The 23,407-nt window shown below is 46.1% G+C and overlaps 1 protein-coding gene across 3 annotated transcripts in view; it reads left to right on the forward strand.

Annotated features, from left to right (window-relative positions):
- Nucleotides 1-23,407, forward strand: part of GRHPR (glyoxylate and hydroxypyruvate reductase) — a 152,149-nt gene that overhangs the window by 49,338 nt on the left and 79,404 nt on the right. For all 3 annotated transcript variants that reach the window (XM_029603025.1, XM_029603034.1, XM_029603042.1), the window contains one exon: nt 20,062-20,150. In XM_029603025.1, coding sequence (XP_029458885.1) covers nt 20,062-20,150 — 89 coding nt within the window. The remainder of the gene's footprint in view (nt 1-20,061; nt 20,151-23,407) is intronic.

Genomic DNA, 23,407 nt, shown 5'->3' on the forward strand with positions numbered 1-23,407 from the left:
CTAAGTGAACTACTATTCCGGTAGCGGGGGCGGCAGCTTTGAAGAATTTACACGATCACAAGCTTGAGATTCATCTTAAACAGATTTTTGAAGTTTCCGCTCTGGGCATAAGAGCGGCAGTATGCAGCAGCTATATGCTGCGGGCTAGTTTGCGATGGGTTCGGCAGTTACTGAGCACCAGGGATCTTTTTCCTCAGGAAGGGAAGCAGGCGGAGTGGTTGGAGACCACGATAGCCTATGGTGCAGATGCCCTGTATGACCTTATGCGTACCTTGTCCGGGACCATGGTATCAGCCGTTTCAGCGAGGAGGCTTTTGTGGCAGGGTAACTGGGAGGCGGAGGTCTCCTCTAAGGCGCAGCTCAAGGGAAAGTTCCTCTTTGGTGAAGACCAATAGCAACTGATCAAGCAACTGGGAGAGAATAAGGTTCATAACCTCCCAGAGGACAGGCCGAGGGGCTTTCCGCTTCGCTCCCATTTTCGGGGCCAGCGATATTTCCTTCAGCGCAGAACTCAGGGGACAGAACAGCGGCAGACCTCAGGGAGGTCTCAGACTTGGTCCCAATCCTTTCGTGGCCGCAGATCCAACCGAGAAGGACCCGCCCTGAGAACAAGTGGCGCCAAGGCATCTCAATGAAACGCAGCCGACCCTGCTCCTTGACTCCACGCATTGGCCGTCAGCTGACTCCCTTTTACCAGGTGTGGGTCAAAATCACGTCTGACCGGTGGGTTCTAAGCATGATAGAACACAATTACGTGTTAGTTTGCTCGTCCACTGCGCAGCCTGTTTCTTGTGTCTCCCTGCGGCTGCCAGAAAAGAAGCAGGTCGTCCGACAGACTCTCCTCCGATTGAGGGAACTAGGGGCCATTGTTCCAGTACCCTGTGAAGAACAAGGCCAGGGGGAGATACTCTATCTACTTCGTGGTTCCAAAGAAGGGAGGGATCCTTCTGCCCCATCCTAGATCTGAAGAAGATCAATGTTGCCCTCAAGGTGCCCCACTTTCGAATGGAGACTCTCCGTTCGGTGATCGCAGCAGTATGCCAGGGGGAGTTCTTGTCTTTCCTGGATCTGATGGAAACCTACTTACACATCTGGATCCACGGGGATCATCAGAGATACCTCAGATTTATGATCTTCAGTCAGCATTTCCAGTTCCCGGACCTTTACAAAGGTCACGGTTGTGGAAGCGGCGGCCTTGCGCAGAGAGGGGATTCTAGTTCATCCCTATCTGGGCAATTGGCTGATCAGAGCAAAGTCGCAGGAGTTGTGAATACAGGCGGTTGACACAGTGCTGCTCCGTTTGTGCTCCTTGGGCTGGATGGTCAACCTAGCTAAGAGTCATCTTACTCCTTCCCGGATCCTGGCGTTTCTAGAGGCCCAATTCGATATTTTATTTATTTATTTATTTATTTAACATTTTTCTATACCGAACTTCATGACAGGCGTCATATCAGGCCGGTTTACATCAAACTTAGGGGTTAACTTAGTAAAAAAAAAAACCGTATAACAAGAAGGCCGAAGCGCAGTTACAAATAACAGGGAAAATGAACTTGGAGGCTAGAGTAGCCAGGAAATAAAGGACAGAAAAAAAACTGGAGAATGAACATGGAAGAATTAGCAATTACTGAATTTGTTCATTTAGTCAGTTGAGCTAAATCAAAGCACTGTTGCGATGTTATGCTTGAGGGAAGGCTTGGACAAAAAGCCAAGTCTTGAGTTTTTTCCGGAAGGTAATCAGGCAGGGTTCCAGTCTTAGATCAGACGGCAGGTTGTTCCAGATGAAGGGGCCAGCTGTGGAAAGTGCCCGTTCTCTCGTGGAGGTTAGACGAGTGGATTTAGTTGGGGGAGCTTGAAGGGTTCCTTTGTGTGCCGATCTGATGGGTCTTGCAGAAGTGTATAATTTGAGTGGTAACTGAAGGTCTAATGGAAGTTGGTTGTGTATGGATTTGTGGATGATAGTGAGTGCTTTGTGCATGATTCTGTATTTAATAGGTAACCAGTGTAGGTTTCTGAGTATCGGGGTGATGTGAGTTCTCCGGTTGGTGTTGGTTAATATCCTGGCTGCTGAGTTCTGGAGCATCTGTAGTGGTCTAATGGCAGAGATCGGGAGTCCTAGAAGGAGTGAATTGCAGTAGTCTGTTTTGGAGAATATCGTTGACTGAAGTACTGTTCTGAAATCCTGGAGGTGGAGGAGGGGTTTGAGTCTTTTCATAACTTGTAGCTTAAAGAAACAATCTTTCGTAATATTGTTGATTGATTTTTTTAGGTTTAAATGGTTGTCAATGGTGACTCCTAAATCTCTAACTTGAGTGGTCTGAGGAATAGAGGTTGACTGATCGTGGCTGGTAGAATGGTCGGGGGAGATGAGCAGAATTTCTGTTTTGGTTGCATTGAGGACCAGGTTCAGGCTGGTGAGTAGGTGGTTGATGGACTTGAGGCAGTTTTCCCAGAAGGAGAGCGTCTTTGGAAGGGATTCTTTTATAGGGATCAGGATCTGAACGTCGTCAGCATATAAATAGTGAGTTAGGTTGAGGTTTGTGAGTAGCTGGCAGAGAGGTAGTAGGTAGATATTAAAGAGAGTGGGTGATAGAGAGGAGCCTTGGGGAACACCTAGGGTAGACTTGAAGATAGGAGATTCTTTATTGTTGATGTTGATCTTGGAGCATCTGTTTTTGAGGAAAGAGCTGAACCATTGGAGGGCGTGTCCAGCTAAACCAATGTCTGAGAGACGATTGAGGAGGATGCTATGGTTCACGGTATCAAACGCCGTGGAGATGTCTAAGAGAACTAGCAGGAATGAAATCCCTTTGTCTAGGCCCAAGAGGATGTGGTCTGTTAGTGAGATGAGGAGGGTTTCGGTGCTGGAAGACTTGTGGAAGCCATACTGAGAAGGGTATAAAATGTTGTGTTCCTCCAGGTAGTCCGAAAGTTGTGTGTTCACCACCTTCTCGGTGAGTTTTGCTAGCAGCGGGAGGTTGGAAATGGGTCGGAAGTTGGAGAGCTCATTAGTGTCTAGGTTGGGTTTCTTCATGATAGGTTTAATCAATGCTGTTTTAAGGTCATCCGGGTAAATTCCTTGGGCAAGGGAGCAGTTAATGATGTCGGCCAAAGATCTGGAGATGGTGCCTGGAATAAGGAGCAGAAGTTTTGTTGGGATGTAGTCCAACGGGTGGCTGGAAGGTTTCAGCTTCTTGAGTGTTGATTCTATCTCCAGTGGGGTGGTAGGCTCGAAGGACTCTAGGGTAGCACTTGGGGAGCCTGTGGTGGTGAGGTTTAGAGCTAGTGGTGTTGGTTTAGTAGGGAGAAGGGCTAGGGTGTTTGCAATTTTGTCTTGAAAGAAGAGTGCAAGTTCATTGGCTTTGGATTGAGCCTGATCGTCGGGAATGGACGGAGCAGAGGGTTTAGAAAGTTGAGATACATAGGTGAAAAGGGCCCTTGCGTCATATTGAATATCGTGGATTCTGCTAGCGTAATAGTTTTTTTTTGCTTGTAGGAGAGTAATCCTGTAAAGATGCATGATTCGTTTGTAATCGGACAACGTTGTAGAGTTGGGGGACTTCCGCCAAGAGCCTTCTTTGTGTCGGAGGTTTTGCTTCATTCGTTTCAGCTCCGGCGAGTACCAAGGTTGTTTCCTTTTTTGAGACCAATTGATGGTTTTCGTCTCTTTGGGGCAGAGTTTGTTGGCTATGGGCTCCGTGATATTGCGCCAGGATAGAAGTGCTGCGTTGGGGTTAGACGTGTCTAGGCTGGGGAGTTCTTTGGAGAGATGTTCACTGAGAATATCGGAGGAACATTTTCTTCTGTGATGGATGGTGGAATGAGGTTGTGGTTGAGAGGGGTTTCCTCTAGTCTTAAGCGTAGCTGATATGAGAGAGTGGTCGGACCAGGGGACTGGGGTGCAGTCTGGAGTGTTAGTGTATGATAGGTGTGAATTTAGGAAAATGAGGTCTAGTGTGTGTCCAGCTTTATGGGTGGGTTTGTTGACTATTTGTTCAAAGCCCATTGCCTGGAGTGTGGATAGGAATGTTTCACAGATGGGGGAGATCGGGGAGGCATCGACGTGTAGATTGAAGTCCCCCAAAATCATGGCAGGTGAGTCCATGTTAATGTATTTAGCGATGGTTTCTATAAGGGGTGAGGCATCCGAGTCTATTGATCCCGGTGGGGCGTAGACAAGGATAATTTGAATATATTTTGATTTAAACAAACCGAGTTCTAATTTTTTGGAAGAGGTCTTGATAGGTTGCTGTTTGAGATTCAGTTCCTTCTTGGTTGCTAAGAGCAGACCTCCCCCTTTTTTTTTGGGTCTGGTAATTGAGAAGATGTCGTAAAGGTGAGTAGGTAGTTGGTTTATCAGTACAGTGTCGGTGCTTTTTAACCAGGTTTCGGTAATAGCACATACATCTGGGTTGGTTTCAAGCAGGTAATCATGCAGAATGTGCGTTTTCTTAGTGAGGGACTGAGTGTTGAAGAGGGTTAGAGAGAAAATCGTGAGTCCTAGCAGTTGGGTCAGTGGTGTGAGCATGATTGGGATGAGTGATCTTGTTGACTGATTCAGGGTCCGTTGAGAGAGATTGTAGAAGTGTGAGTGGCGATGATAGATGATAGGAATGGGGTAGGATTGCATGCTACCTGCTCAGGTGGTGAGGAGAGGGTGGTGTGGAGGGTGGTGTTAAATGCTGGTCTGGCTGGATGTAGTTGCACAAGGGTTAATGGCGAGAATGGATGGATGCTGGAGAGTCTTGATGGATGCTGGAGAGGCTGGAATGGATGCTGGGTGGATGCTGGAGAATCTTGATGGATGTAGGAGAGGTTGGAATGGATGCTGGGTGGATGCTGGAGAGGCTGGAATGAATGCAGGGTGGCTGCTGGAGAGGTTGGAATGGATGCTGGGTGGATGCTGGAGAGGCTGGAATGAATGCAGGGTGGCTGCTGGAGAGGCTGGAGTGGATGCTGGAGAGGTAGGTTGAGAGGTGGCTTTATTCCAGACTGCGGAATCCTTTAGCCCAGGACCTTTGCTGGCAGCTACCTTTATTATGGCTTTAGATTTTTTCCGAGGGTATGGCTCGGGGCTTCTCGGGGCTGTACGAAGGGGCGAAACAAACATGGGAAAGCTTTTTTTCTCTCAGAAGAGAGGATTGTTGTGAGCTCAAGTCCAGAACCTGATGCAAATGCAATTGCCCAGGGTCTGGGACTGTTTACAGGTTCTTGGTTCCATGGCATCAACCTTGGAGCTCGTCCCATGGGCTTGTGCTCACATTAGACATCTGCAGCGAGCATTGCTGTCCCGTTGGAATCCGTTGTCGGAACAATTCCATCTCCAGCTCTCTCTCCCGGAAGTCACCAGGTCCAATCTCCTTTGGTGGCTGACGCCAGGTCACCTGGAGTACAGTATGGACCTTTGAAGTACCTCAGTGGATGGTGGTGACCACCGACGTCAGTCTGTCCAGCTGGGAAGATATATGCCAGTCTCAAGCAGCACAGGGTCAATGGTCCGTGGAGGAGGCGAACTGGTCAATCAACCGTCTAGAGACTAGGGCAGTGAAGACTGGCTTTGGAGAGCTTCCTTCCCCTTCTGGGCAACAAGGCACTCCGGGTCCTGTTGGACAATGCAACCACGGTGGCTTATATCAACCGACAAGGGGAAACAAAGAGCCATGCGGTAGCTCTGGAGGCGAAGATTCTGATGTCCTGGGCCGAGCATCATTTGACAATACTGGTGGCCTCCCATATAGCGGGAACCTCCAATTTTCAGATGGATTTTCTCAGCCGTCAACAATTGGACCCCAGAGAATGGGAGTTAGCAGAGAGTGCCATGGACTTAATCTCCCGGAAGTGGGGTCAGCCGCATGTCAATCTCATGGCGACCCACGGAAATGCCAAGGCAGAACGATTCTTCAGCTGCAGAGCGAAGGGAGTCGATGTGCTCATCCCTTGGCCTCAGGATGTCCTCTTTATGTGTTTCCTCCGTGGCCTTTGATCGGCAAAGTCCTTAGGAGAATAGAACTTCATCTGGGCCAGGTGATCCTGGTGGCTCCAGAGTGGCTGCGTCGGCTGTGGTTCGCGGACTTGATCAATCTGGCATTGGACGGACCCCTGTGGTTCATTCAGCTCCCAAATCTCCTGCGTCAAGGCCTTATATTTTTGGATCAAGCGGATCGCTTTTGTCTTGTGGCCTGGCTTTTGAGAGGAGGCAGTTGAGAAAGAGAGGCTATCTGGAGGATGTCATTACCACTCTGTTACGAGCTTGGAAGCCTTCCACTTCCATCGCATATATTCAGGTGTTAAGAGTCTTCGAGTCTTGGTGCAAGACACAGAATGCGGACCCTCATCGAGCCTCGGTGACCACGATCCACTCTTTCTTGCAGACTGGCCTTACAAAGGGTCTATCATTCAACTCTTTGAGGGTTCAAGTGGTGGCCCTGGGATGCCTGACAGGAAAGGTTCATGGATCTTCCCTGGCACTCATCCGGATGTGATACGTTTTCTTCGGGAGATGAAGCATTTGTGTCCTCCTGTCAGTTGGGTGTGTCCTTCATGGAGTTTGAATCTGGTCCTTGGGGGCTTGTGTGCTGTGCCATTCGAGCCACTTAAGAGAGCCACCTTGAAGGATCTGACGCTGAAAGCGGTATTTTTGGTGGCAATCTGTTCCGCCAGAAGGATCTCTGAGCTACAGGCTCTGTCCTGTAGAGAACAGTTTTTGAGAATCTCTGACTCGAGAATCTCCATGCGTACGCTCCTCTCCTTTCTTCCGAAGGTAGTGACTTCTTTTCATCTCAGTCAGTCGGTGGAGCTTCCAGCCTTTTCTGATGAGGAGTCCATATCTCTGCATGCCAGGGATTTGAATAACCTGGATGTGAGAAGAGTTTTATTGTGCTATTTGGAGGTTACCAACAATTTCCGACTGTCGAATCACCTTTTTGTATAGTGACACGGCACTAACAAGGGGCAGAAAGCTTCTAAAACTACGCTAGCGCGTTGGTTGAAGGAGGCGATTGCCTCTACATATGTATCTCATGGTCGCCCTGTCCCTGAGGGTTTAAAGGGCCCATTCCACACATTCGCAAGCGACATCCTGGGCGGAATGTCAATTGGTTTCTCCTCAGGAGATTTGCTGGGCAGCTACTTGGAAATCTCTAAACACCTTTGCCAGGCATTACCGCCTGGATGTTCAGGATCCCAAAGCCTGTCCTTTTTTCGATTGGGTTCTCTGAGTGGGACTCTCTGTCCCACCCTGTCTAGGGAAGCTTTGGTACATCCCAGGTGTCTGGACTGATCTGGGTACGTACAGAGAAAGGAAAATTGGTTCTTACCTGCTAATTTTCGTTCCTGTAGTACCACAGATCAGTCCAGATGCCCGACCACTGCAGAGATTGAGTTACTGTGTTCAGGTGTAACTAAGAGTCCCCTCGTCTAATATTTTCTTATTGCTTGCCTGATCTTGGGCATGCAGTCTTAGCTGCCAAATTCAATTGGTTTTTTTGTCCCTCATCCTCTGCTCATTGTGGGGTTGGGGGATACCGTTCTTAAGTTCTTGGTTATTCAGTTGTTGGTTTTTGAAGAGAAGCAGGTGGCACACCAGCCTAAGAGGGGCCCTCTAGAAGTTTTTCTCTGTCTCCATCTGCTGGAAGGGAAGCAAAACCCAGGTGTCTGGACTGATCTGTGGTACTATAGGAACGAAAATTAGCAGGTAAGAACCAATTTTCCTATAGTTAGGTTTATGGGGCAGGGAGGAAGGTTAGATGGGGGGCAGGGAAGTTCCCTCTCAGTCCGCTCCTTAATTGGAGTGGACTGGGAGGGAACTGGGGGAGGTCAGATTGCGTTGCCGCACATATTTTGCGAAAATTCCCCCCTGCCCTGCGTGCGCCGCGTGCACAGATTTTAAAATCTGGTGCACATGTGCGTGCGTCCACCAGATTTTATAACATTCATGCACCGGGAACCATGCACACATGGACGTGCACGCACTGCTTTTAAAATCGACCCCTTAGTGTATGGAGCTAGGACAGTTCTAATAAGAAGAACAACGCTGAGTCAGAACAAGATCCATTGAGCCCAGTATCCTGTCTCTGACAGTAGCCAGTCTGGGTCACAAGTACCTGGCAGATCCCTAATTGTTTATTTATTTGTTGATTTTGTATACTGTCGTTCTCACTTTCAGGGATAAGGTGTGGCTTTCCCAAGTCTGCCTGGCTAATAACTGGTAATGGACTTTTCCATCAGGAACTTGTCCAACCCTCTTTTATAAACCCCCCTTATAAATCTTGCTTTGACCATATCCTCTGACAACAAATTCTATAGCTCGATTGTGCGTTGAGTGAAAAAGTTTCCTAAGATTTGTTTTGCTAGTTTCATGGAGTACCCTCTAGTCCTAATGTTATCTGTGTTATGGTTTCGAGGTATTTGAGTGGATTCTTGGGTACTGTGGCAGATGACCACGCCCACGGGGAGGAGTCCCGTGAGGAACCCCAGTACTGGGCTAGACTCGGGGCACACAAACACGGAGTTTTGTCTTTTATTGTAAAGCTGATGTATACCACCAGAGGTGGCAGTAGTGAGGTGATCCAGAGGTAGCAGTCCAAAGACCCTCGGCAGAGGGAACCTGTCTCACCAAAATGGTATAGGGATATCCAGGTGTAGGTTTCCCAGCACGGCAGAGCTGTAGATGAGACAGACTGAGAATAGATTACTCACTAGATGGTAGCTGTAAGGTTGAGGATTCCACCAGGCAGAAGTAGATGGTAACAGGCACCGAGGCAGGGAGAGCAGCCCTCGAGACGCGAGTACCTGATCCCAGTAAGGCACCTGAAAGGAAGCAGAGGGTACCCGAGGAGTGGGTACCCAGGTTAGAGAATACCCCGAAGGGCAGAGAGGGCTTCCAGCAGCAGCAAGGAAGCGGCAGAGTAGCTTAGACCGGACGAGTCCAATCCAATCGATCCGTATCACGATCCTTGCTAACTCAACGAGTTAGCAAACATGCGCAGGCTAAATACCCGGATGGCATGACGTCACTCGAGGGGAATGCCCCCGAGGTTCCCGCCATGACGTGGATAAAGACGTGGGTGGCATGCGCACGCGCACCCTAGGAGGCCCTTAGGAGAAACATGGTGTGAGGCTTTGCCATAGCCGTTCCGGGGGCGCCGGATGACGCGGCTTGCAGCCATCTTCCCAAGACCAGTGGGGAGAGTAGAGAAAAAAGTGAGTCTCAAGGGTCAAAGCCGTCTGAGACCGGACGCAACAATTTGAAAGAGGAAATCCCTAATTACTCGTTCTACCCCACTCATGATTTTATAAATCTCAATCATATCCCTTTTAGTCAACTGTTCTCCAAGCTAATCTGTTTAGCTTTTCTCCATAAGGGAACTTTTCCATCCCCTTTATCATTTTTGTTGCCCTTCTCTACCTTTTCTATGTCTCTCTCTTTCTGAGAAGGGGTAACCAGAACTGCACACAATTCTCAAGGTGCAGCCACATCAAGGATCTATACAAAAGCATTATAATATTCTCAGTTTAGTTCTCTATTTCTTTCCAAATAATTCCTAACATTCTATTTGGGTTTTTGACCACCGCCACACACTAAGCCGAAGATTTCCAGGTATTGTCCACAAGGACCCAGAGGTCCTTTCCATGGGTGGTGACTCCTGACATGGAATCCAGCATCATGTTACCTGTATTTGGGATTATTTTTCCTTACATGCATTACTTTGCACTTGTCCACATTAAATTGCATCTGCCATTTAGATGCCCTGTCTCTTAGTCTCTCAAACTCCTTTTGTAGTTTCTTATAAACGGCTGCTATTTTAATGACTCAAAACAATTTTTGTCTCATCTGCAAGTTTGGTCACCTCACTCACTATTACTTTCTTCAAATTCTAGTATAGACCCTTGGGGCAGTCTACTAATGACCTTTCTCCATTTGAAAAACTGACCATTCAGTCCTGCTCTCTATTTCCTGTCTTTTATCCGATTATCAATCCACAATTGAACACAGTCTCTGATCCCATGACTTCTCAATTTCCTGAGGAGTTCTCATGAGGGGACTTTGGCAAGTGCCTTCTGAAAATCCAAATACACTGTATCAACCAGCTTTCCTTTATCTTCATGTTTATTTACACCTTCAAAAAAGGTCTAATAAATTTGGTAAGAAAAGACTTTCCTTTGCAAAAACCATATTGACTCTCCCCCATTAACCCATGTTTATCTATGTAACATAGCAATGACGGCAGAAAAAGACCAAGCTTCCCATGGTAGTAAATGCCGCTCTGTGCAGGTTACTCCATGTTTCTGTCAAGGGTAGCAACTGCCGCTCCGTGCAGGTTACTCCCAGGCCCACTACCCCCTGCTTCTTTTCATTCATTCCCATCCCCTCTAGCCTTTAGGGATCCACAGTGTAAAATGTTTTGGGCTGCTCCTGGAGAGAGAGATGTGGTCAGTAATTTTGTTTTTAAGAATAGCTTCTACCATTTTCTCTGGCACTGGCACTTCAGGCTCACTGGTCTTTAGTTTCCCTGATCACCCCTGGAGCTCTTTTTAAAAATTGGCGTCACATTGTCCACCTTCAAATAACAGGATATAAATCATCAGAAATGGGTCTGTAATTTCATGTTTGAATTCCTTCAGGACTCTGGAGTGAATACTATCTAGTCCCAGTGATTTTGTTATTCTTTAGTCTGTCGTCCCAGTTTCAAAGAGAATTAATTTAGTTGTTCAAAGATATCAGCATCTGTATGCTTCCCTTTTAACCTTGGAATTTTTATCAATAAAAAATTCCAGAGTGCAATTTGTTTTCTGCAATCTTTTATCCTGCTTGACCCTATACCATCCTTAACATATATAGTGCCATCTCTGTACAAATTTTATCTGCCCTGTCATGTCGATATAATTTGTACCCCGGTATCACAGTGTCCCATTGGTTATCCTCGTTCCAGCAGGTCTTTGACATATCTATTATATCTATATCTTCCTTTACCATACATTCTAATGCTCCAGTCTTATTTTTCAGACTTCTGGCATTCGCATTCAGACATTTTAAAGTAGATTTAAGTGTATTTCTATTTTTTATGTACCCATAACCTGCTTATCAGATGATGCAGGCAGTTTAGAGTCAATATTACTTGCATGCTCTTTATTTAAATACATCTGGGTCTTTTCAGCTTTTACAACCACCTTTCTATCGAGACATTCTGACTTACTTGGTTTACCAGTTTCCTTTGAAGATACCAATCTCCGAACCATGCTCTGCTGAGCGACTGTGGCTTTCTCTCTTCTCAGAGAGTTTCAAACGCTTTCGACCCTACAGAGGAGTGGCTTCTCAGAGTGCTCGACCTTTGGGTAGGTCTCGGTCCTTTCATTCCAGGCAGCCAAGAAGGGGTGCAGGCTCAAGCAGGGGTGCCCCCAACCCCCTCAATGAAGGTGTGCTGACCCAGGAACAGGAAATAGGGGGTCGCCTTTCTCTTTTTTATCGGAGGTGGGTTCAAATCACGTCAGACCAGTGGGTTCTGGAGGTGATAAGAGATGGCTATGTTCTGGAGTTTCTCAGTGTTCCTCGGGACATTTTTATGATGTCTCCCTGCATCTCTCTGAGAAGAAACAGGCAGTGGAGTTTACATTGTCAAGGCTCCTCAGCCTGCGGGCTATGATCCCAGTGCCCATGTCACAAGTAAATATGGACCGATATTCCATTTATTTCTTTGTACCCAAGAAAGAGGGTTCCTTTTGCCCTATCCTGGATCTCAAGGGAGTCAACCGTCATTTGCGAGTGACTCGGTTCCGCATGGAAACTTTACGCTTGGTGATATTGGCAGTACAATCGGGGGAGTTTCTTTCACCTCTAGATTTGTCAGAAGTGTACCTGCATATTTTCTTCTGGCTGGAGCATCATCGGTTTCTGCGTTTCGCTGTTTTGGGGCAACATTATCAGTTTCAAGCGCTACCCTTCTGTTTGGCCACCGCGCCCAGAACCTTCTCAAAGGTCATGGTGGTAACAGCAGTGTTGAGAAAGGATGACATTCTGGTCCACCTGTATTTAGATGATTGGCTAATTTGAGCCAAGATTATGAAAGAGAGCCTTCAGGTCTCACGCAAGGTGATCTCTTTGCTACAGGATCTAGGTTAGGTGGTGAACTTGGCCAAGAGCAATCTGCAGCCATCCCAGACACTGAAGTATCTTGGTGTTCGTTTCAACACGAAGCAAGGCAGGGTGTTTCTACCGGAGAGCGACATTCAGAAACTGATAACGTAGGTGCAGCTATTGACAAAAACAGTATGCCTGATGGTATGGTCTTAACTGCAGTAGTTCTGTGGGCAAAGGTGCATATGTGTCCTCTTCAGTGCACACAGCTTGTACTTAGGAGTCCACGGTATCAGGACTACTCGATACGGATTCACTTACCGGTGGAGATCAGCATCCAACTGCAGTGGTGGTTAAGAACATAAGAACATGCCATACTGGGTCAGACCAAGGGTCCATCAAGCCCAGCATCCTGTTCCAACAGAGGCCAATCCAGTCCATAAGAACCTGGCAAGTACCCAAAAACTAAGTCTATTCCATGTTACCGTTGCTAGTAATAGCGGTGGTTATTATCTAGGTCAACTTAATTAATAGCAGGTAATGGACTTCTCCTCCAAGAACTTATCCAATCCTTTTTTAAACACAGCTATACTAACTGCACTAACCACATCTTCTGGCAACAAATTCCAGAGTTTAATTGTGCGTTGAGTGAACAAGAACTTTCTCAGATTAGTTTTAAATGTGCCCCATGCTAACTTCATGGAGTGCCCCCTAGTCTTTCTATTATCCGAAAGAGTAAAAAACAGATTCACATCCACCCGTTCTAGACCTCTCATGATTTTAAACATCTCTATCATATCCCCCCTCAGCCATCTCTTCTCCAAGCTGAAAAGTCCTAACCTCTTTAGTCTTTCCTCATAGGGGAGCTGTTCAATTCCCTTTTTCATTTTGGTCGCCCTTCTCTGTACCTTCTCCATTGCAATTATATCTTTTTTGAGATGCGGTGACCAGAATTGTACACAGTATTCAAGGTTCAGTCTCACCATGGAGCGATACAGAGGCATTATGATATTTTCCGTTTTATTCACCATTCCCTTTCTAATAATTCCCAACATTCTGTTTGCTTTTTTGACTGCCGCAGCACACTGAACTGATGATTTCAATGTGTTATCCACTATGACGCCTAGATCTTTCTTGGGTAGTAGCACCTAATATGGAACCTAACATTGTGTAACTATAGAATGGGTTATTTTTCCCTATATGCATCACCTCCAGTCTTCAGCTACAATGGATGATTTTAAGGACAGGTTACAAATTTTTACTAATAGGTCTGAAATTTCATTTTTTCATTTTTTAGTTCCTTCAGAACTCTGGGGTGTATACTATCTGGTCCAGGTGATTTACTACTCTTAAGTTTGTCAGTCAGGTCTACCACATCTTCTAGGTTCACCGTGATTTGGTTCAGTCCATCTGAATCATTACCCATGAAAGCCTTCTCCAGTATGGGTACCTCCCCAACATCCTCTTCAGTAAACACCAAAGAAAAGAAATCATGTAATCTTTCCGCGATGGCCTTTTCTTCTCTAAGTGCCCCTTTAACCCCTCGATCATCTAACGGTCCAACTGACTCCCTCACAGACTTTCTCTTCAGATATATTTTAAAAAGTTTTTACTGAGAGTTTTTGCCTCTACAGCCAACTTCTTTTCAAATTGTCTCTTAGCCTGTCTTATCAATGTCTTACATTTAACTTGCCAACGTTTATGCATTATCCTATTTTCTTCTGTTGGATCCTTCTTCCAATTTTTGAATGAAGATCATTTGACTAAAATAGCTTTCACCTCCCCTTTTAACCATGCCGGTAATCGTTTTGCCTTCTTTCCACCTTTCTTAATGTGTGGAATACATCTGGATTGTGCTTCTAGGATGGTATTTTTTAACAATGACCACGCTTCTTGCACACTTTTACTTTTTGTAGCTGCTCCTTTCAGTTTTTTTCTAACTATTTTTCTCATTTTATCAAAGTTTTCCTTTTGAATGTTTAGCACGAGAGCCGTGGATTTGCTTACTGTCCCCCTTCCAGTCATTAAATCAAATTTGATCATATTATGATCACTATTGCCAAGCGGCCCCGCCACCATTACCTCTCTCACCAAATCCTGTGTTCCACTGAGAATTAGATCTAAAATTGCTCCCTCTCTCGTCGGTTCCTGAACCAATTGCTCCATAAAGCTATCATTTATTCCATCCAGGAACTTTATCACTCTAGCGTGTCCCGATGATACATTTACCCAGTCAATATTGGGTTGCAAGCAGATTATCTAAGGAAGGGCGTTTCCCTTCGAACACCGGACTGGCTACTATTCATGACTGATGCGAGCCTCTAGGGTTGGGGGGGGGCTCACTATCAGGAGTTGACAGTGCTGGGGTGCTGGAACATCAGTCAGCTGGAAACTGAACGGCACGAGCTGGCATGCCTGTGATTCGTCGACAGCTTGCAGGGTCAAGAGGTCTAAATAATGTTAGACAATGCGACGACAGTGGCTTACATCAATCACCAGGGAGGAACCAAGAGCCAGCAAGTGTCTCAGAAAATAGCCCAACTCATAGAATGGGCTGAGGTAAATCTTCAGGAAATCTCAGCATCATATATTGCAGGAAAAGACAATGTAAGAGCCGACTTTCTCAGCAGACATGAGCGTTCCCACTCATAGAGGGCCACTGGGGCCTCCCATTTCTAGACTTGCTGGCGACATCACACAGTGGGAAGGTTCCTCACTTCTTCAGTTCAGGAGAGAGCTGAAGTTTTTGAGCATCGATGTCCTTGTGCAGGAGCAACCTTTCCCCTGTGGCCCATGTTGGGCAGAGTGATTCAGAGGATCGAGAGACACACGGGGATGGTGCTTCTGGTGGCATCAGATTGACCCAGGAGGCCATGGTATGCAGATCTGCAGAGGCTCCTTGTGGGCTCTCCTCTCCATTTTCTGGCCCACAGGGATCTGCTGTGGCCTATTCTTCACGAAGATCTGACTCAATTTTGTCTTATGGTATGGCCCTTGAGAAGACTTGGTTGCTGAAGCATGGATACTCCATTGCTGTGATTTCCACCTTGCTTTGAGCATGAAAATTCTCCACTTCCTAGTCCTGGGAGAATTCTACACTACTGTGGAGTGCAGAATACCCCCTGCGCAGAATTGCCATTTTTTGCGCAGAATCTGGCGAAGATGGAGGAGGTCTCAGCATGCCGCAAGCAGAGCTTGTCCCGCTCGTGGCAAAGATGAAGGCCCTGACATGCTGCGAGTGGAGCCCGTCCTTCTCGTAGCAAAGATGCAGGCCTCGGAGAGTGTGTGTGTGTGTAAAAGACTGCGAGCCTGGAGGAGTGAGAGAGAGCACGTGTCAGGATGCGCGAGTGTGGGTGCCAAAGAGAGGGAGCCTATGTGAGGAGATTGTGAAGGAGTTTGTATATGTGTGAAAGATTGGGAGCTGGTGTGTGTTTAAAAAGGGAGTGTGTATCTGAGTGTGCTTGTTTGTGAGAGCCTGTGAAGGCACTGTATATATGTGAGAGAGAGCCTGTGTGAAAGGGTGTGTGAGAGAGACATAGTTTACCTGTGTGAGGGTGTATGCGTGAGAGAGAAAGGGAGCCTGTATGAGGGTATGTATGTGAGAGAGTGAGGAGGTGTGCATTGCACTAGAGAGAGGGAGCCTGTGTGTGAGTGAGAGGGACAGGGGGTGTCTATGAGAAGGGCAATAGTGAGAGAGGGGTCAAACTCTGGGAGTGGAGATAGAATGGAAGGGTTTGAACCTAGAGGTGGAGGGGAGAGATACTGGCAGGTGGAGATGTTGGGGCCTGAGAGGGCAAAGTGGCCAGGGAAGTAGGGATTGAGAGTGGAACGGACACTCTTACAGTGAACTTCTAGGGAAATTCTGCTCAAAATATTTAAAATTCTGCATATTTAAATAATGGCTTTTTTCTGTATTACATTTTAAATTAATCACTTAAAAGCTGTCATGTATATTGTGTTATTTTGACCACTATAAAGTATGCAGAATTTTGCAGAATTAAAACTTTTTTTGCACTAAATTCCCCCAGGAGTAACTTCCTTAGCCTATGTTCAGGTTTGGCGAGTGTTTGAGGCTTGGTGTGAAGAACGAGGGAGTTCATCCTCATTCAATTAAGTTCCTGCTCATTTTGGATTTTTTGCAGGATGGGTTGATTAAGGGTTTGGCCCTTAATTCCTTGAAGGTACAGGTGGCGGCTTTTGCCTGTTTCCAAGGTCAGATGAATGGTAAACCCTTGTCGGCACATCCGGATGTGGCCCAGTTTTTAAAAGGGGTAAAGCATCTTTGTCCTCCCTTCTGGTTGCCAGTGCCCTTGTGGAGTCTTAATCTGGCTCTGGATTTTCTGGTGGGTCCCCACCTTTTGACCACCGCATAGCCTTTCCTTGAGGTTACTTTGAAGATGGAGTTTCTGGTGGTAATTTGTTCTGCGCATAGAGTTTCCAAACTGCAGGTCTTATCTTTCCAGGAACCGTTTCTGCAAGTGACTCTGCGGGCGGTACAGCAACAAACTGTTCCATCCATTTTTGCTGAAGGTAGTTTTGGATTTTCACTTGAATTAGTTTCCTGCCATACTGGACAGGGAGAGAGATGTGGATGAATATCACCTGTTACAGACCTTGGATGTCAAGCAGCATGTCATTAGGTATTTGGAGGTTTCTAAACCTCTCGGGAAGACAGACTGGCTGTTTATACGCCACAGTAGGAGTAATATGGTGAGCCAGCATCATAGGCTACAATATCCCACTGGATTAAGGATGTTATCATGGCCACGTATGTGGATGCTGAGCAGCTGTTGCCTAGTCAGGTCAGTGCTCATTCCACTAGGGCTCAGGCAGTGTCATGGGCGGAGATTAGATTGTTGTCTTCCGTCAAGATTTGTCGAGCTGCGATGTGGTCCTCCTTACACACCTTTTTCAGGCATTACCGCATGGATATGCAGGCCCGGGAGGATGCAGCCTTCGCACGTGCGCTGTTGATCGGAGCGTGGGCAGCCTCCTGCCCTGTTCAGGAGTAGCTTTGGTACATCTCTCCGGTGTGAATTAACCTGTCTGAATGCTAAGAAAGGAGAAATTACTACTTAACTGATAATTTCCTTTTTTTTTTTTTTTAATGAAGACAGGTTAATTCACTTTCCTGCCCTTGGCTGCCAGATGGTGGTGCTATTGTCCTCCTGTGTGACTGCATTTCCAGAGATTACTAGTCAGTGTCAGATCCAGTCCCTAGATCAGTGATATTGCACTCCTTGTCTGAGCTCAGTGTTTTCCTGTTAACTGACTGCTTGAATGGTTGTATGTTAATAGTTATGTTCATGTATTGTTTAGTTGGCTTTTGTAGAGAATACTGGCGGGCTCATGTAAGTGCTAGGGTATATATACTGTGAAGTCAGCTTTGCTCTGTCTCCATCTGGTGTGGATTAACCTGTCTTCATTAAAGAAAAGGAAATTATCAGAGGTAGTAATTTCTCCATTCACATTTGCCCGTTTAAGTTCTTTCATGATTTTATAGACCTCTCTCATATTGTCCTGCTCAGCCGTCTCTTCTCCAAGCTGAACAACCCTAACATCTTTAGCCTTTCTTTAAAGGGAAAACCGTTCCATGCCCTTAATTTTGGCCATACTTCTATGTATTTTCTCCAGTGCAACTATATCTTTGTGGAGATGTAGTGACCAGAATTGTACACAGTATTCAAGGTGTGGTCTCACCATGGAGTGTGATACAGAGGCATTATGATATCCTCCATTTTATTTACCATTCCCTAACATTCTGTTTGCTTTTTTGACCGCCACAGCACACTGAGCTGACTGTTTCAATGTATTATCCACTATGATGCCTGGATCTTTTTCCTGGGTGGCAACTCTTAATATGGAACCTTCTAACATTGTTTAACCACAGCATGGGTTATTTTTCCCTATGTGCATCATCTTGCACTTGTCATTAAATTTCATCTGCCATTCGGACGCCTAATCTTCCAGTCTTGCAAGGTCCTGCAATTTATCAGAATCCACATGTGATTTAATTATTCTGAATAATTTTGTCACCTGCAAATTTGATCACCTCACTCATTGTACCCCTTTCCAGATCATTTATAAATATATTAAAAAGCACCAGTTCAAGTACAGATCCCTGAGGCACTCCACTGTTCATCTTTTTCCACTGAGAAAACTGACTGTTTAATCCTACTCTCTGTTTCCTGTCTTTTAATCAGTTTGTAATCCACAGAAAGACATAACTTCCTATACCATGACTTTTTAGTTTTCTAGACTTCTATCTGCATCTTAATTTGTTGAGTTGCAAAAGTCTTAAAAACTGATTAAGCAGAAGGTATGTCTCAATTTAAAGGTGGTTAAATTTGATTAGGGCTTTTAAATTTATTTGTGTCTCTTAACTCTATAGTTTTTAAATTAGGTGACTAATGTTAATTTGTGAATGACCAGCAACAGAACTAAAATTAATCATTAAAATTGGGGTTAATTGAATGTTATTCTAAATCACTAACTCTTATTTTGAAGCTTTTTCTCCTAGTGGGAGAAGTAATTATATAATTGACTAGGGTGGGAATCAAACCATTGACTAGTTGCCCAGGAACCAGTACTTTTCAGATCATTTAGGTGATCTTTGCAAACTCACAATTCTAACGCTGGCAATAAACACCAACCTTTAGTAGTTTACATAATTAATCCAAAGTCTATTTTCCCAGAACATGCATAATTCTAACACTGGCAGTCAATTGCTTTGAAACTAGCCCACAGTATACACAGCCAATAATAGTTGACCCCTCCAAGAAAAATTTTTTTTCTCAAGATTTAAGTGCTTTTCCCCAGCAAGTCCAGCTTATTACCAGCAGATGAAGGTTCCACTTTAGCATTCTCTCTCGATTAAGTCACTTCATTTCAGAGACATCCCCAGTGCTGGTCCAGAGATAACAGGGCTAAACAAAAAAGTTCTTTATTTTTATTTATTTTATTTATATTAAATTTTATATTACACTAACTTCTAGCTATCGCATTCAGAGCGGATTATGTTTTAAAAAACACAATAAAACAATGCAATCTTATTACATATAGCACACTAAAGTACTATAAAATACAACTTTATAATATACTTGGCTTCTATCATCCATATTCCTTCTTGTATAAAATTACTTTTATCTGCTTTTTAAACACCTTCGCGTCCCCATAATTTCTCTGGTAGGGAGTTCCATAAAACGGGGAAGCTCAAGCACTGCCCAAGACAAAGCAGGTAAACTTACTGGTCAGGTATCAGAGGAGTCTGGTCAGTATCATTCTGAGGTGCTGGGTAGCTTTTGTAGTGCTAAAGCCTCGAGCTAAGCAGCCTACAAAGTGCTAAGTAATAACAAGTTCAATTTACTTCAAAGGATTTGCAATAGGTCAAGAATTTCAGTCCAAGTATACAGGTGGTAAACAGGTGGTGCATTGACAGCACTCACAAACAGGACCAGCCCAAGGTCAGACTATAAGAATATCCAAATACTCGCTTATAAATAAGTCGGCTACTCTTCGTCAGTGTGACCACATGCAAATCAGACATTACATGTCCTTGTCTTGCCAATAAAGATTCTTGAATCTGAGTTTGAGAGAAGAAGCAATACCAGTCTTAGGCAGATATGGACTCTTAGTTCAAAAATAAGAGTATAGCATTCCTAATTCCTGTCCAGGTTGCAGATAATTGCATGTCTGAGGGGATTTTTGGGTAGGGGTTTTTTTTTGTTATTTTTTAATGGAAGGGGAATTTTCCTGGAGCTTTTCCCCTCCATTAGAAAAAAACGACAATAAAGAAATAATAGTGCAACCTTGCATCCTAGCCAAATTTTTACTCTTGTAGGGGCAGTTGTGAGCTGACTGTCAAGCTATAGTAACTATTTTACTTTCTGATCTTAAAAAGAAATTCTTACTGCCTTCTAATTGTCACAATTTTAGTTTAAAACAAAAATTCTGAGAGACTTTTTTTTGAGATCCTTAATTTGTACTTTCAGTGGCGGATGGAAGACATGGGCACCAGAATGGATGTGTGGATATGGGCTGTCCGAAAGCACTGTAGGAATTATTGGACTGGGAAGAATAGGTAAATTAACTGCATTTGCTGAGTGTAGACTACTTGTAACAGAGTATATTTTGTTCTTGCTTGCAGTTCTTTGGTAGTGCGCCATCTTGAAGGCTATGAAGCCAGAAGAATGTTTAGTGCACTCTTCCTGTAATTTTCCTAATAGCTTCATTTTAAAATTATGACCACTCTTAAGAAATAAGTTTAACATTCTCTGTTGAATGCAGCGATAGCAGAGAAGGCAGAAAAAATATCTGGAAACATGAAAGATGTATTAGTGAGATTGCAGATGAGGTCCTGAGGCTTTCCCTATTGGTAGTGAATAGAACTCGAAAAAAAGCAACAGGAGACAGTTTTATTAGGATTATCCTTCACCAGGGATCAGACAGCAGTGGGATAGGAGTGCAGAATCCCATCCATACTCAGGGAGTCAATTTTATTCAGTTTTCACATCTTTGTTTTTGGCATCGGTAAGTACCTTTTGACATTCAAAATCCAAGAAATACTTTTTGCCTAAAAATTTGTATGTGTTACCAAAGTAATACATAAAGAAGTAAAAGGTAAGAATTATATAATAAGAGTAAACAGCAGCAGATAAAGTCCAACATGATCCATCCAGTCTGCCCAGAATGCTTTTTTTGGGTAGTAGCAACTGCCGTTCCACACAGGCTACCCCCAAGCCTTCTTTTAAAGAAAGTAAAAACTGCTGCTTGATTCAGGATACCCCCTAAGCAGAAATGTAAACTTAAGGTGTAATAGAAAAGTTACTCCATTTCTTCAGGATTCAGGACCAGTGGGTATAGTGTGCTCCTGGTAGCAGTTGGAGACTGAGTCAGATTTTAATCTGACGTCAGCACCAGTACATATACCCGTGCAGGAAGTTCTGCTCTTCAGTATTTTCCGTCTCCATAGCAGTTCAGGACTCTATACACGCTTGCTCAGCGTTAGAGATCTTCAAACAAAAGAAGAAAGAGAAAATTCCAAACAAAGAATAAATCTTACCTCTCCAGACGAGCCCCGCTCTCCTGCGGTGATACCTAAGAGTCCCTCCCCCAGTTGAGATTTTCTGAGGTGATTTCCGAGATCCCTCAGAAGTAAGCCTCGGTCCGGTAGCCGGTTCCTGACGTGGACTTAGCCCCCGGCAAAGGGAGCGGCTGAGAAGCAGCGGGTGCAATACCGAGCGCAGCGGTGAAGGTACTTCCCTGTGCCCCCGCAGCCGGAGACTGCCCGGAACGAAACCGGGAAATGCCGAGACAAGGTAAGGTAGAAAACTTTTTTTTCTAAGTCTCCGGTCTCCGAGGCTCCAATAGCCGCACAGATTGCCTGCCGGCGTCTGTACCATCGGGTTGATCAGCCCAGGCCGGGCTAGACCCTGATCGGATACGAGGGTCCTCCCACGTGGAGACCCTCTGAGGTGGTCACCATCTTGCTCGCGTGGGCACCGACGCCATTTCGCCACTCTGTCCGCCTAACTGAACCGTGCGCACAGGGACGAGCCGGGCACACAAATTACTTGTGTGCACAGCGGCGCGCGCATAGTTGCCATATGCACAGCTACGCGCACAACTGTTCCGGGCGCACAAGTTAAGGCCGTGCGCCCAGTGGCACATGCATCTCAGTGAGCGCGAATCCCGGCCTACACGCACATCTTGGGTAACACCCGGAGCGCATAGCTAAGCCTCCCGGCGTGCACTTTAAACGCACAGACTGGAGTTTCAGTGACCTACGTGCACAAAACCATGGCACCACCGGCCAAGAAAACCAAGGCACAAGCCCTCTGCCCAGCCTGCCACATAAGAGCGGCGCAGCACAAGGAGGCCACGGCTCTGTGTCTACAGTGCGAGGAGGCCCTGGGAGAACCTGGACAAGGCCCTCCCCAGCCAGAACAGGAATCCGGATCCACCGATAGTACCCCTGACCTCTCTATGCCCAGCACGACCCTCCCCCAAACGGTGTCCCTGGGGAACGCAGCGGCCTTTAATCTAGACCCAGGATCCTTCTCCTGGTTAAAATTCTTTAAGGGTCTTACACACCTTTGTCCACATGCAACCGCCACCGATGGCACAGACACATCCGCCACCAGAGGACCCTTGCCTCCCAGGGCCCTCCAGGCCTTCCAGTGATGTGCTCCCCCCCGGCCAAAAGCCTCACCATAGGGGACACAGACACCTCGGACGAGGATCAAGACTCCCTGGAGGAAGGGGAAATACCTCCAGGAACGGAACTTTACCGAACCATGAGACGTTTCTTCTCCAAAGACGAGATACCAGATCTCATGGCTCTTAGCTTGAAGGAGCTCGCCATTCCAGGCACAAGTGCCACAGAGGCACCAAAGACGAACCCTGTCCTAGAAGGGCTCCGTCAGTCCTCTCGCCATTTCCCCTTGCTGCAAGCCGTCCAACAGCTGATCAACTTGGAATGAGATGCCCGGAGGCCAGTTTCAAAGGGGAGAGGGCCCTGGAAGCCCTATATTCTCTGGAACCCTCAGCTAAAGATCTACTAGTGTTCCCTAAAGTGGACGCCATAGTCTGCGTGGTCACAAAGCGCACTACCATCCCAGTTAAGGGAGGAGCTGCACTCAAAGATGCCCAGGACAGACGTCTGGAATCCATCCTTAAACAGTCATTCGACGTATCAGCTATGTCACTACAGATTGCTGCCTGCTGTGCCGTGGTAACGCGCCTGCTTATCCATGACCAGGAACGCCGCCACGCCTGGCGAAGCACTAGAATCAGCGGTATCCTTCCTCACGGATGTGACCTCTGACCTGGTACGCACCTCAGCCAGGGGCGTCTCATCCGTAGTGGTAGCCAGAAGGCAACTCTGGCTCCGAAGCTGGTCAGCTGACACGACTTCCAAGATGAAACTCACGAGAATGCCCTTTAAAGGAGACCTCCTGTTCGGAAGCGAACTGGAGAAGTTAGCCGACAAATGGGGCGAATCTCCAGTACCTCGCCTACCGGAGGACAAGAACAAATGCCAACGCCCCTCTCCTCTGTAGGGAGAACAAATGCCAAGAACAAATGCCAAGGCCCCTCTCCTCTTGTAGGGTCTGAAGTGCTGTGATCCTCTGCCCCTAGGGGCAGAGGATCACAGCACTTCAGACCCTACAAGAGTATATAACAAGCCCCTCACCCTGCAGACAGGGGCTAGTCCTTTCGGAACAAACACAACAAGAGGGAGCCAGCTCTGGCACAGGCCCCAGCTGCACCCCACAATGAGAATCAGCCAATCCATTCACAGGAAGAAGCCATAGGGGGCAGGCTTGCCCTATTCAA

The sequence above is a fragment of the Rhinatrema bivittatum genome, chromosome 1 (assembly GCF_901001135.1).
Source record: "Rhinatrema bivittatum chromosome 1, aRhiBiv1.1, whole genome shotgun sequence".
In the NCBI taxonomy this organism is placed as follows: Eukaryota; Metazoa; Chordata; class Amphibia; order Gymnophiona; family Rhinatrematidae; genus Rhinatrema; species Rhinatrema bivittatum.